General features: G+C 35.3%; 1 protein-coding gene across 3 annotated transcripts in view; it reads left to right on the top strand.

Annotated features, from left to right (window-relative positions):
• The window catches only part of LOC111861389 (sodium-coupled monocarboxylate transporter 2), a 91,016-nt gene extending 79,261 nt beyond the window's left edge, over window positions 1-11,755 (top strand). For all 3 annotated transcript variants that reach the window (XM_023845915.2, XM_023845916.2, XM_023845917.2), the window contains exons 4-12: window positions 2,246-2,434; window positions 2,996-3,150; window positions 4,488-4,628; window positions 4,762-4,980; window positions 5,407-5,525; window positions 6,521-6,675; window positions 8,853-9,142; window positions 10,082-10,182; window positions 10,768-11,755. In XM_023845915.2, coding sequence (XP_023701683.1) covers window positions 2,246-2,434; window positions 2,996-3,150; window positions 4,488-4,628; window positions 4,762-4,980; window positions 5,407-5,525; window positions 6,521-6,675; window positions 8,853-9,142; window positions 10,082-10,182; window positions 10,768-11,012 — 1,614 coding nt within the window. In that variant the 3' untranslated portion in view covers window positions 11,013-11,755. The remainder of the gene's footprint in view (window positions 1-2,245; window positions 2,435-2,995; window positions 3,151-4,487; window positions 4,629-4,761; window positions 4,981-5,406; window positions 5,526-6,520; window positions 6,676-8,852; window positions 9,143-10,081; window positions 10,183-10,767) is intronic.
• The last annotated feature ends 3,841 nt before the right edge of the window (window positions 11,756-15,596 follow it).

The following is a 15,596-nucleotide window of genomic DNA, read 5'->3' as shown; positions in this document are numbered from 1 at the left end:
TATATCTATTTATGCAGTTAATTACACGACCTCATATTCTATAACAAGAAACAGCGATATCTAACTCTCACTTAACATTCATTATTCCTTCATTGCATAAAGTGCTTAAAATGAATGTATATAATGGGAAGATATTGATTTATCTTCATTTATTTCCTCTGTTTCTCTTTTTGAGACCCTTGACACATTATACACAAAGTTTGGGTCTTGCCGTCTTTTTTGTGATCCTTCAAGATGAATACTCACTTCATGGGAGTTGTCCTTATCTCTAGGGCTAAAAGCAATATTTGATGTTAGCAGGTTGCTAGTGTGGCCTTTGTTTCTGATGGAGGGGCTGCCTCCTTAATGCTTTTGGAGAAGACCCCCTCCCTTTATTACCCCTAGAGGGTAGTGTCCCAACATTTTAAATCCTTCAACTTGATCATCTGTTGATCCATGGGTCCTTGTTCTACATATTTGCACCCCTCCACCTCATCTAGTAGGCTCCCCGATCCATTACACATTGGCTGTGGGCTTTAGAACTTAAGAATTCTCCTCATATCCAATATTACTCAACAGATTTTGATTAAACTTACATAGGCTGACTTAATTCTGGTTTGTATTTGTCCAGTTCATATCAAACTTTAACTTTTTTATCTACAGTAGATCACTGTACAAGAATGATACATGACACAGTTCTGATCAAGATGTATAACCTTTTCTTCAGACTTTTGTTTGATGTCTGAATATATAACACAGCACAAAATCATGTAGGAAGTATCTGTCAAACCTTAATGAAAAATAAATAGTAGACATTAGAGTTTGAACTGACAGCATTGTTAAATAAACCACATATAAATAAAATGTTCATAATTCCTTCAAAATATAAGTAAAGTAAGTATTATTTAATAATGAAATAATATTAAAAACAAACTTGGAATTGCCTACCTGCAACTTGAATGTACTATATGCTTACATTGTTGTGAACAATTGTAATAATGCACTGTGTTCAAATGTGTATAATATATTGTAATATGTTGCGTTACTGAAGATGCCGTTCAGATTGTTAACGGGTTTATTTAACAACCTGCAAGTCTCTGCTACAATTAATTATAACAATGTTACGGGTTTCCACACTTTAAAAACCCTACACACAAATCAATTCACTCTGTCATGATCCACTAGTTACAACTGAAATCGGTGACTACTACAATTCAATTTACTCCTTACTGCTCACTGCTGGCTAGATTCAAACTTAATTCGTAGGCTGCTGACTTGAGAACTCACTTTGGCGACTGATACACTTTAGACTGACTCCGGGGACGGTTACAAGTTAACTCACTGCGGCGGCTGTGTATTTCCCTTATATAGTCACAGCGCTTGCCTGTTACGTAATCGCACCGCTGTTGCCTCACGCCATGTTACGTCACCGTGCGGAGGGGGGTGACGGAGCGCTGACTCACCTGCCACATCACTGCTGGTGGGGAGGGGTTGTCCTCCATTACGCAACATGTCACAATATTTTAAACTAGTTTTATAACAACACTTACACTAAGGATACTGAGAAAATTTGCATCTAAAAAACCATTATTCCTGGCAGACTTCACGTTAACTTCCAAACTGCCATGACTCTGCAAACGTTTCAGATTGGCCTTTCTTCTGCTCAGAACATACTGATGAATTTGCAGAGTTTAGCAGAGAGCTCCTAAATTATGCTGTACAGGATTAACTGAATCTGTAATGTGATTACTTTTTATAAATAGCTTGAAATCACAAAAAATATACATTTTGAAAATATGTGTACTCCACATTGGCTTATGTATCCATTCTTGTTAATTTTATGGATGGAAGAATGTCAGGGAAAGGCCTGTCAACTGCTTCATGACCAACTTTCCAGATGTTTTTACATGCTAGTTTATTTGATCTGTTGTTAATATTATGAATGGACTACATTTGAAAGCGTGAAAGATTATTTCAGGCCTGGAGACCACCAGTTGGTGCCACTGACTTAATCGTTGGACAAGAATCCTGTAAAATCTACAAATTTGAGACTCTGTCTGCACTTAATTTGTTGTTTACATATTAACTCCCATCAGTCAATAATATAGTGCAATACTGACAGCATCATGAAATAACCAACTTAACAAAAAATTTGATGTGATAAAATTAAGTAAAATGGCAATGTATTGCCACCTGACACATAAGTTTTTTAAATTAAAATTACACATATGGACACTGACTGTGTGTGTTGTTGTACTCTGTGCAGTATTTGGATCTGAGGTTCAAGTCCCGCCTGGTGCGATGCCTCGCCTCTTTCACATATGTAGTGCGCAGTCTACTGAACCTCGGAGTGACTGTTTTCACCCCATGTGTTGCTCTTAAGACTGTCATTGGTCTCCCATACTGGGCTTCAATCCTTAGCATCACAGTCATCAGCATAATTTTCACTATAATGGTAATGTGGTCTGTAGTATAGTGTCATGAATGAATAAAACTTATGAAAAGGAAACATCACTACATATTAATACATATTAATTTTACACGTGGAAGTAGTTTCTAAAGTTTGGATGTACTCCTACAGTATTGAGATTTACACATTATTTGTATTACTGAAATTTGGATTTTTATATGTGGTTTGTATGTAGTTTCTAAGAGTGAATGTGCAGTTCATAATTTTACACACTGTTTTAGATATTGTTTACACTACTTAGTTTTACACATGGTTTACGTGTGCTTTATGAATTTGGATTTACAATATCAGCTTTGCACATAACTTACAGTACTTCATTTTGTATGTTTTGTTGTGGTTTACATTCAATTTCTAAATCTGAATGTATGGTCATAGTTTTCCACATTATTTTAGATGTGGTTTACATTTGATTTACAATGTTTTTTGACATGTGGCTTCTCAGTCTGGATTTAGTCCAACTACCTTTATTCTACTGACATCTGTGACTAATCAGTGCAATTAGCTCTACTGTAAGCTTTTACAACCAGTGTTATGTTCAATTCTCAGGGAGGTCTGAAGGCTGCCATTACAGCAGATGTAGTCCAGGGCCTCACAATGATTGCATGTAGTCTTGCCATTATAATATATGGCTGTATAGATGTTGGTGGTTTCCAGAAAGTAATCAGTGTATCCAGTGAGCGAGGACGTCTGCAGTTCTTCAAGTAAGTAATGACCAGAACCAATTTGCGCATATTTGAGAAAGGTCTGCCATATTTTAACAGCCTCTTGTTTGGCACTGGAGCTTGATCTCAGCCTTGGCCCTTGTTACTCTACACGTTTTCTAAATAGTTATTAAGAAAATAATATGTGTACTGGGTTCAAGTGACTATGCTTCTCATTAAGCAGAGTTATGAACAGGAGAAGGAACAAGAGAAACATGTCATAAATACAGAAATAGCAAGATGAGAATTACTACAGAGTTGTTAGGTTCAAGCATCTGTGCAAACAACTCTTATATTCATGCCCAATCCTTCTACTGTTAAGCAAATATTAACAAAGGAGCCCCGTGATGCTCACATGTAGCACGGAGCACTACAAAACAAATACAGATGCTGAAGCACAAAGACAGAGAAAGGCAAGGCTATCTTAGCATGATTCCATATATACAAAATTGTGCAGACAAATATCGGGCAAGCAAAGGCTCCATAACTTGTGACCCACTACTAGTGCCACAGTGGTTCAGAGAAGATTTAATATTCATAATTCTCATTTAAAGCATTATCCCTTTGTGTGATGCAGTTACATTTTCTGAAGGATTAGGCTGCAAGCATTAAAGTATTCTGAAGTAATGGGCTGCAGGGATTAGAAGTATTCTGAAGGATTATACTGCAGAGATAATAATTATTCTGAATAATTAGACAACAGAATTTTGAAGTATTCTGAAGGATTAAATTGCACAAATTATAAGTTTCCTGAATGATTAGGCTGCAGGCATTATAAATACTCTGAAGAGTTATTAGACTGCAGGAATTAGAAATATTTTGAAGGATTAGGCTGCAGGCATTAGAAGTATGAGAAGTCTTAACTGAATTTTTGATACCTTATTGACTATAGGGTGATTAAGAACCTGGGTGAGAAGGTTTTGATTTCTATTTTTATTTTTATGTGCCTGTTGTATACAAACTTATAATATCATTGGATTTGTAGCAAGAGTCAAAAGTGTTCACAACGAAGTTATATTCTAATCCATTATGGGATGAAGGATGGAAAAAGGCTTTCTCTTGCTTATCTTGACTGCTGCCTGCTTTTCCCATAAAGAGGATTAGAAGAGAAGGTCTTGAACTACAATTTTATATGCACAATTTATTTAGGTATACGGTGCTTAAAAATATGTTTAAAAGAAACATACTTTATAAACATTGGAGTCTTGGGCAGAAACTATAAATAATAAGTCTGCTTAAACATGTATTGAGGAAGAAATCAAGTGTTTTTAAATTTTAGAACACTGCTGCTGAATTAGAATTTAAACATTGAATCCATCAATCTCTCTGACCAACAGCTTTGACCTGGACCCTACAGTTCGTGTTGCTACACTTTCAGCACTTTTTGGTCAACTATTCATGTCATTGTCCATCTTCGGTTGTCAGCAGAATTTTGTGCAGCGATACTGCAGTATGGACTCCCAGCGGGCTGTCACGAAGTAAGTTTTATTTGGGCACTTGTAAAAGGACCCTTGATTGAACATCACAACATACATTTTGCCCACTTATGATTTAGTGTGGCTCATATTTTTGTTCTTTTCACTATTAAGACAGTCACTGTTTTCTTCACAGAACTCTGATGGCAAACATCCCTGTAATTACAGTGCTATTCAGCCTGTCGTGGGTTGCTGGAATGGTGATCTTTGTGAGCTATGCTGATTGTGATCCATTGAAGTTAGGTTACATCAGCAAAATTGATGAGATTGTGCCCTTCTATGTAGAGGACAAATTCGTGTTTCTTCCTGGTCTCCTGGGTCTCTTCATGGCCAGTCTGTTCAATGGTGCACTTAGGTATGTATTTCAGACTGCATCAGGAGTATGAATCTGTACCATAATGCAAGAAATGCATTTCCAAATGCATACGTTGTAAATATGCATTTACCTTTGTTCTTCATGATCATTCACTTTATGTAAAACTTTCCTGGCGAAATAAGCTACAAAAATGATGTCTATGATGTCATGTCATGTCTACAGTGAACGCTGTGTCAAATGAATCTTAGCTTGTGTAGCAAAAGAACAGTACTTTTTGTTCTATAAGCTGACAAATTAAATATTAAAGTCAAAAATCTAAATTAAATCAAATCCATCTACAGCACTGTACAGTGTCATGTTCCAGAATGCCACATCTGGAATTTCACCACTATGAAAGCCTGAAGGCTTATACTGTGCAGAATTAGTACCACTTTCAATTTTTTCTCCCCATTTTTTGTTCTACAGCCTTGCAGTCTCTAACCTCAATTCTCTTGCAACGGTTACATGGGAAGATTTCATCAGTCAAATTCCTCAGTTTAGAAGCTTCACAGACAAGCGGCAGCTGCTTGTAATTAAGTTCATCGGTAAGTCACTTTCATGTTATCATCATGGTTCAAACAAATCTGAGATTCTTGTCCAAGACACTTGTCATCAGACAGCACAACTATCCACTGATACAAGTTTGGGCATCAGTATTATAGACACAATAATATTGACTTTATGACACTTGGCATTCAAGGCATGCCATTTGAGGACACAATAACTTGTCACTTTCTAACTCAATGACTTGAAGAGTACCAACATGCAGAATCATGCAAATTTGTGAGGTCAGAAATATACGGGTGTTAGGATACACTCTTCTGGCATAGGATGCCATATAGCTCGGTAGATCCCATTGATTCCATAAGTTGGAAGATGCCTCCTGATAATGGAGGAAGCAAATTTCTCTAAACTGTTGTTACTCCTCTATCAAACTACACTCTGTGACAAACCAGAAGACATAATCGCGATTCTTGCCACCCTTAGAACCTCAAATCACAAGGAAAAGTGTATGGTATAAGACCTTTTAAAATCATATGATGATACATCTTTAAAAAATCAACTTTTGTAAGAATAAATTTTTAGAAAAATTAACCATGTTATGACTTTGGCCTCCTTGTGTATTTAATAATGCCATGTCATCTGCATTTGAATGAGTATAGATGCAATTGTTACAAAGTTTGTGTTGTTAAAAATGCAGAAGAAAGCAGCCATGGCCTACTTTTAAGTAATGTCCTAGCATTTATTGAATGGATTAAGCAAAATAATGAACCTCCTCCTTGACAGCTAGTCTTGTTCCTCTGACTGGAACCAGAAACCAACCAAACAATAATAAAAAACATGGTGATTGCATGACATATTTTGAACTGATAGCTGATATGTTGAATTTATATTTTCAAACAAATCTAGTATTAATACAGGCAGCATTAAACTATAAAGCATAATCATTCAGAACCCTATAAATGCACCATACAAATAATAAGTGTCTTAATAAGGTGTTCCATGATGCAGATCAGTAACTAAAGCCATGGTATTACAGGGTCTCTCTACGGGATCCTCATCATGGGCATATCATTTGGAGTGGCAACTCTTTCTGGTGTAATAGAGTCATCCATGCTGATGACCTCAGCCACAAGTGGCCCACTGCTTGGAGTCTTCCTGCTAGCAATGCTGTTTCCTTGTGTTAATTGGAAGGTATGGTGACATATAGCAGACTGTGTGGTGGTACCAACAACTTTCACTGCATGAGTGTCCTTTTTAAAAATAATAACCTCCCATATAAATATCTATACAGTTACATCACTCATCTTTAATTCCCCACAGCATTGTCCTTAACATGTAACAATAAATGGAGTTAAGATTTGTTTAATTTTAAAATTAGTGAAATATAATTATAAAAGTGTTATAACTGGACTCTGCATGATGTACTTCTTAAAATATTTTGTTAAATACAAACAGTGTTGGCAGATATGCCAGGTATAATGTACAGATCTTTACGTTTACATTTATTTTCACTTCATGGATCCAATCATCTCCCCATAGGGCTAGATATAAAACATGTCACATATTACAAATTCAGCTTGATGCCTGAATAGTACACCCCTCTCTGATAGGATGATAAATGTGTTGAAGGTATATGAAGGTGGTCATTCCTCCTGGTACCAATGACATATACAGAGTTATTGGCTTGAAACTTATCCAGATTATTAACAACAAATGTCATCAATGAAAGCTAATACACTTGGTCGTCGACTTACGACTGGCTGCACTTACAACCAAAAAAAAAAAAAAATGAAAAATAAAAGATGATTAAAATGTAAATTTTTTTAAAAATAAATTATAGAGATGATAAAAAGATTATAAAAGTTAAAAAATACTGTTAATAAATATATGGCCAACATATGACCAGATCGACTTATGACCTGTCAGTCAGAATGGAAGTCAGTCGTAAGTCGACGACCAAGTGTATACACATGGGATTGGTAGTACGTCAAGCTTTTTAAATAGATCTCTACACGTATGAGTTGGGCCCACTCCCATCATTATTATTATTATTTTCTTTTGTATAACAAAGACCTTATGACTGTCAGATGTATTTCCCCAATATATTATTCCATATTTCACCAATGAATGATAATATGCATAATATACAGCCTTAAGACTATTTATATTTAATATAGAGGATAATCTTCGCATTAGAAAACAAACTGTGCTCAACTTGTGAAGCAAAAATCGATATGTCCCTTACAAGTCAGATGATTGTCCGGCTGCAAACCGAGAAATTTTATTGTTTCTACTTCTTTCAGCTTTTTGTTAAAAAACAATGTATATAGAGGATAGCTCATAGTTGCTATTGGGGTGAATTTTATCATTTTTTTATCCAGATTTAACACTAACTGATTATTTTGAAACCACGTAAACATGTGATTAAAAACAACATCCAATTTTATTTTTAAATTATAGTAGTCTTTAGCTGTGCAAAGAATACTTGTGTCATCTGCAAACATAATAACTTCTGAAATTTTACTTATTTCAAGGGGGAAATCATTTATGTATTTATTAAAGAGTAAGGGTCCCAACACCGATCCCTGAGGCACACCATATCCAACAATTTCCCAGTTAGAATAATATTTATTATTTATATAATTTAATTCCACTCTTTGCCTCCTATATTGTAGGTAAGATTTAAACCATTGCAGTAATACACCCTGCACTCCATAGTTTCATTTTAGAAGATCATGATTAACACAGTCAAAGGCCTTGGCTATGTCACACAATATACCAGTTGCATACTCTTTTCTATTCCAATCTGTAAGTATTACATTGGTTAATTTAAACATTGCATCTTTGGTTGATAATCCCTTTTGGAAGCCATACTGCTTTGAAAGTAATATTTTATATTTTACAGTATGATCATTGAGTCTTCTAAAAATTGCTGTTTAAAAAACTTAATTTAATATCAAAAGAATTCTCCTGTGAGCAAGATTTTAAGTTCTTACAGTGGTAACTATGAAAATTACTCTCTTCTGGGATGTGATGCTGCACAGTTTGGTCAGTAGGTACCAATATTTTGGAAAGTGGAAGACAGAGACAGCAGGTTCCTCTAAAATGTTACTGAACCATTTAGCATAACATCCCAGAAAATTGTAATCTTCAATTCCTCTTAGGGTTTAAAAAATAATGAATTAGCAACCAATGGGAGACCAAGAACAAGATGAAGGGACTGTGAAGGAAGATATATATAAGAAAGTAAGGAAGGAGTAATCATGGATATAAGAGGAATGTTCAAGGAAGGAAGAAGATGCTGAATGTGCTTTTCCTGCCTTCAGTTGATGTAACCTGTGAATAATAAACTTCATATCTTGTTGCAGGGAGCAGTAAGTGGGATGATAGTCAGTCATATTATCACTCTTTGGATCACATTTGGAGGTTTGACTGTTGAAAAGCCTCCAATTCAGCTTCTGCCCTTATCTACAACAGGATGTACCAATGACTCATATACCCATGTTGTTTCTCCTGCTGAAATTGTGATACCAGATTCTCAGTACCACTTTGAGTGGGCCAACCACAGTATTTCAGAGGAACCTTTGTATAATTACAGCATCTTCAAAAACATTTCTTCAGGTAGAGAGGAAGGAGTATCTACCAGCCCAGGCCCAGAGTAAGTATTGCAAAGGCGGCTACGTGCCGTGTCCTAATATATGAATTCTGCATGCTTTGCCAAACAGATGAAATCAAATATGTGACACAGTTTCAAAGAGTTTGGAGACTGTGAGAGGCTCAGTCCTTGGATGATTAATATGACCCAAGTGAAACAATTTACTAAAGTAATTATTTTCTGTTGGCCATGGTTCTAGCTATTTTATTATGTCTAATAATTTAGCATTGTAAAATAAAATCCTCTGAATAATATTTAAATGCAGTTTTCATTCTGGAATCGCATTAATTCCCATTTACCTGTGTGTTCCTTGACATTAATCAAATATATTAGATGTAGCATAAGCTGCAAAGCCCAAACTAATGACCACTGTAGAACAGGGTTAAATTGTTACATTTTGCTTCTAATAACAGACTTTATTCATTACACATTTTATTATATATAACTTGTTTATAATTTTGGTATTCTGTGTTATGGCACAATGTAGTCTTGGTAGGTGGGTAGCAGGATTTCAGAAAAACATGCTGCATCCATGTAGTTTTTAAACATGTCAGTGGAAAGGCCACTTAATTGTCATGATTAACAAGGTTATATGTCTTAGTGTTAATTATGCACAGTCATTAGACCTTACCAAGTGAGCTATGTAAAGCAGCATTTCACAGTGTGTAAAGTGCCACTAGTTATTTGACTAGGGTATAAAGGAATAAAAACATAAAGTTTTCTTCTCTAAAATATAGATAAAATATGTACAGAATGTTATAAGGATGTTGCAGTTTCTTGAGTCTTGTATTTGTGTTTAAGAAGTAGTGGTAGCTGGCACACTGCAGATATAATGGTGTGCTGTCCTTGCAGCTGAACACAGGATAGGTTGTTGTAGAACATCACTGCATAAACATAGTTTACTTCATATCCTTATTATCTAACAAAATGTTATCTTTCCAGGAACATTCTAACAGAGCTCTATTCCATAACATATATGTACTACTCGCTGATTGGATGTGGAATTACGGTTCTGTTAGGGATCATAGTCAGTTACATCACTGGTAAGTGCTAACACTCATTTGTATAAATACCGTATTTACGCATGTATAGGCCGCAGCACAATTTTCAGACAGAAATTATAGAAAAAATAATTTTCTTGGAATATTATTTCAGGAGTAGAACACCCTGTATTACTAATTATGAATATAATTTTTTTTAAATGAAGTGTGATTTCGAATATTTCGAATATAAGCCGCACCCCAGTTCTCCTCTTGAATTTTTGGCAAAAAATGTGCGGCCTATACATGCGTAAATACGGTATTCTATAAAGTATTGATCACCATGAATCTTTATATTGCAACTATAACATTTGGACCACTTCCCTTAAACACGGAACACTGTAGGATGATTCAGACAAGGAGGATAAGATAGGCCAAACATGTAGCATGCATTGGGTAGATGAGAAGTATAAAGTTCTGGGAAAATCCTGGGAAAAAAAATCCTTCAGAGAAGTAGATGTAAATGTGACTATGATATTAAAATGGATATTAGGAAAATATATCATAAGTATGTGAACTCAGTGCAAAGGGCTCAGAACAGAATGATAGTGGTAACTAAGGTTTCAGAACGTTTTATACATGTTTCAGGAACGTCACCAGAAGATGCCTATGATGAAAAGCTTATTCACCCTCTGGCAATGAAGATCAGCAAATTGTTCCCAGGACCACCTCGCAGATATGTTCAGGATAAGATCACAAGCCCAGATAAATTCAGCAGTAGCAGTTCTGAAATCCTTCAGTCACGAGAAGAACAGAGACCTTGTGATTTTTCAAAAGAACCCAGATACAGAGCGACTGAATTTACTACTCCAAATGGAAAAAGCCCCATATGACACCATTTGTCATGCTCAACAAATATGATGTTGAGAGTGTGTAAATCAGACATTGTAAATTTGGTTGTGGTTGTCTTTGGCAATCAGTGACTCAGTTCACATCTTCCATACTGGAAGGAATTCAGTACTTGGGGCAACTTCTATTGTTATGCCTGGATATGTTGTACAAATAATGGCAGAGTACAAGTGTACTGTCATATGATGCAGTAACAGGGATAGTCGTGGGGCCATACCGGAGGTGTTCCAGTTATAATCGTTTATCTCAAGACGTTAGTGTATGGAACCGAAGATGCAAATTGTGGCAACGCAATTACAGAACTTGTTCAAATTCAAACTGTGAATAAGGACTGCCATACAAATACATATTTCTTAATAGTAGCGATGTATTTATTACAATTTTAAAGATGTGTCTGATATGACTTTATAAGTCTCAGCAAAATATACTTGTTTTTAAAGCTGTAACCAGACTCCTGATCTTGTTTTTTGCTCAGCTGATATGAGACCAGCAAGAATTGTTCTGTTCATGGAGCCTGTCTTTCATGGCACTGATATTACAACTGATATGGCCACAGGACTAATGTTTTATATGAAACGGACAACACTTCTACAGCACACTGTCTTTCGAATTTGTGATTACAGGAGAATTTATGGTACTTGAGTTTGCAGTGTATATATAAGTGATATTTCTTTTTCTAAGACAACTTCAAAGATTATTACAGTATAGTAGTATAGTTATTATTCAACTTTATTTTTCCGTCACAACACAACAACTGAGGAGTATCAAGGTCAATACCCAGCTATGCCTCCCTACATGTTTCGGCCGTTAACGGCCATCATCAGGTGAATACAAATCAACAAACATATACTATTGAACTGTAGTAAAATTAGATACAATGACAAAATAGTTGATTCTTATGTGTAAAAATACAGCGGTCATTTATGTATAAAACTGAAGGTTATAATATAAAACAAGATTAAAATTAATGTTTTGTAACATCTGATCAGTTGTATGTTTACTTTATATGTTCCGTGGACAAAATAAAAATATAAGATGGTATTGGAGGCCCATGACGTTGTAAGTTAATTAATAGTGTAGAGGTGCCTCATCATACGAAAGAAAATGTCCATACTGTATGAGGAGTAAACAAGGACTCAGTTCAATAGTATATGTTTGTTGATCTGTATTCACCTGATGATGGCCATTAACGGCCGAAACATGTAGTGAGGCATAGCTGGGTATTGGCCTTGATACTCCTTAGTTGTTGTGTTGTGATGGAAAAATAAAGTTGTATATTGTAACACAACAGGATGCACGAAATGAAGATTGTAGTTATTATTCTTTACCTCCTGGTACACTATTCATGAGGCCAAATACTTTATGTAGATACAGTACATCTAATTTAGAAATTAAACATTAATAATTTAACACAAAATATGTTTTCAAATATTTGCAGTGTATTTCTTTGAATCAAGAACATTTTTACATCAGTTAGTTTAGCCATTAAATTTAGTGAAGAGATATATCAGCATTCTTACAGTAGTAAAAAATACTCTAAAATTGTTCTCTAAGAAACACTCAACACAGATGAAATGTTTTCTCCAACTAAAGGGCAGGGTACTTAAAGACATTATATTGTTAGTTGATAAGTTTCAATTGGATTTACAAATGTTGAAATAGGGTACATAAAATAATACTTTGACCCATAAATTTCATAAAAGAATATAAATAATTTATTAAGTTTTGTTCTAAAGCATGTGGTATTAGCTTTGATTTCTTTAGATAATTTACATACTAATGTGCCTGATTAGTGAGTATTGTCTCCCCAAATTATATCTTTTTTAAACATCTTTTACTGAGAACAATACCATATATGTTCCAGATAGTGCCGGATATAAGAAAGATAAAATAAAATAAAATAAAATAAAATAAAATTGATGTATTCTTCCTAATAAAACCTGGGCATAAATAACTACTAATTTCAAAACACATTCTTTGGAAGGGGGGGGGGATTCTGAACAATGAAGGGTATTCCATTTTATAACAAGAATTATTTTAAATCTAAATGATTACTGTATATTAAATGTGATATGAAGTGTGACACTCTGTTGAATAAATAATTCTGGTGACTGGTTGGTCACAGTTTATTTATATATTACCTATAAAATAAAAAGTGCTAGCCAATAAGTCTCAAGCCCAATTAGTAACGTACCCAGATTCCGAACCTTTGGACAGGCTTCAGGAGAAATACAATCTTTCACAAAGAGAAAATTTTCTGAATATATCACATCAGACTTCTGAGTATCATTCTTTTTTTTTTAAGTTATTTAACACCTGTCAGTATCAAGAATATATAGCATTGATAATGAAATCATTAATGAACAGTGGTTGAATGAGAATTGGCAAGGGAAACTGAAGTACTCAGAGAAAATCTGCCACAGTGCCACTTTGTCCACCATAAATCCTGCATGATGTAGCCTGAGACTGAACTTGAGCTGCCATGGTGAGAAGCTGGTGACTATGTTTTCTTTTTTATTTCTTGGGATGGGGTGAGACTGAATCCATTTTGTATGTCGGGCACTATTTGACTTATTGTGCCAACCCCAGATTAGATGATGAGTGTGGAGCAGTTGGTGGAATGAAATTTGACAGGGAAAACTGTAGTACTCGAAGAAAATCTACCCCAGCACCACTTTGTCCACAGCGAATCTCACATTACCTGTCCTGGGGTGGAACCTGGGCTGCCATGGTGGAAAGCAGGTGACTACCTCAGCTATGTCACACCCACAAGATGGCAACTAACTACCTGAGACATGGAAAGAACTATCCTGCATACCAGAAATTTAATTTTCAAGCCAATGCTGGTGTCAAGACCTACAATGAGTTTGAATCTGTAAAGCACTAGCTAGAATTCATATTAGTAAGTGGCCTAAAAAGAGAGATGCACAATTGTGGAGAGGAATAAGAACTTTCATACGCAGCCATGTGGCCCCAAGGAAAATAAGAGCAATAAGAGCTTAATTATTTCAGAGAATATTAGAGAATGAAAGGAGGAGTCAGGGCTTATAAAGGAAATTCAGTTTCGTTTTTTTTTCCTCCCCCCCCCCCAAGAGGATGGATAGAAGAATTGGAGAATGAAATCTGAATGGAAGAAATATATGCATTTTTTAAAAATACTAAAACTGGAAAGGTAGCAATGGAATTTTGGAAGGAGACGTTTCAAAATGCTTGGGTACAGTGGTAACCAAGGTAATTAGTAAGCTACATATTAGAAGCTAATGTTGTACATCTACTTAGTTAAGCAGCACACCATTAAGACCATTAAGACATATGGGGATTGGATGTATAGTTCCACCACTCTTGACCTCAGCACTAGATGAAGTGAGTGTTCACCTTCACACCCATACCACTTTATCATCTGGGAAAAAGCCCCCAGCACCCAGTGGATATGAGGCTGGGTGGACCCTAAAGCCACTTTGTACGCTGTAGACAAGATAAAAATCTCCTATCCAAAATTTCCATCGGTGTGTAGGGTGTTCATAGGGCCTCATAGGATACATGGACTTAAGTATGTTCTAACTTCCTTACACACGCAAGCAGTGCTATGACCATGCACATGGTCCGTACAGGTAACGTTTTGGGCCGTTAATATATATTACATACATACATACATACATATACATTTGCGTTTCAGATTATTCACAAATGTGCACAGGCACAGAATATAAAACATGTCAACAAGACATTGGAAACTTGTACATTCACAAACAAAATCACTAGCATATATAATCCATACTTGTCAAAAAAACACATAAAATTGTTAAAAGGAAATACAGATTGCAGCAAATACGCATACAATAGTTAAAAAGCAATACAAATTGCAACAAGTACACATACAATAGTTAAAAAGCAATACAAATTGCAGCAAGAATATATAAGCACAGCCAAGGACATAGAGTTAAATGAAGTGTACACTGTCAGACACCTCTTGACAGGTCTTGACAGAAAAGCAAGAATTCCTCAACAGTATAAGAAGGGTTTTGAAGCAATACATCCTTTAGTTTCTCAATAAACTGTTTTTTATCATGTACCAACTCAATTAAAAAATCAGGCAAACTATTAAAAACTTTTACACTCATACAATAGACCCCTTTTTGCCTCTTTGTTAGATGCGATTGAGGAACATGAAGGTTTCTAACTTGTCTTGTTGATTTACCATGAATTGTATGATTAAAAGTATAATGCCCCAGATTGTTTACCATTAGTATCATTAAAGATAAAATATATTGAGAAGCCAATGTCAAAATTTTTAATTTTTTAAAAACTGTTCTACATGATTCTCTGGGTTTCATTCCCAACATTATCCTGATGGCCCTTTTTTGTAAAAGAAAAATCTTCTTAGCCTCCCACGAGTTTCCCCAAAATACTATCCCATATCTCATAATTGAATGAAAGTATGCGTGGTAAATCATCTTTAGTGTTTCAATATTGCTATACAATTTCATGTTTCTTATTGCAAAGCATGCCTTGCCCAATCTGGACAGCATCGATTCAATCTGTGACTTCCAATTCAGGGTCTTATCAAT

The sequence above is a fragment of the Cryptotermes secundus genome, unplaced genomic scaffold (assembly GCF_002891405.2).
Source record: "Cryptotermes secundus unplaced genomic scaffold, Csec_1.0 scaffold289, whole genome shotgun sequence".
Taxonomy (NCBI): Eukaryota; Metazoa; Arthropoda; class Insecta; order Blattodea; family Kalotermitidae; genus Cryptotermes; species Cryptotermes secundus.
The sequence above is the reverse complement of the archived record's forward strand: the minus strand, read 5'-3'. Positions and strand labels throughout refer to the sequence as shown.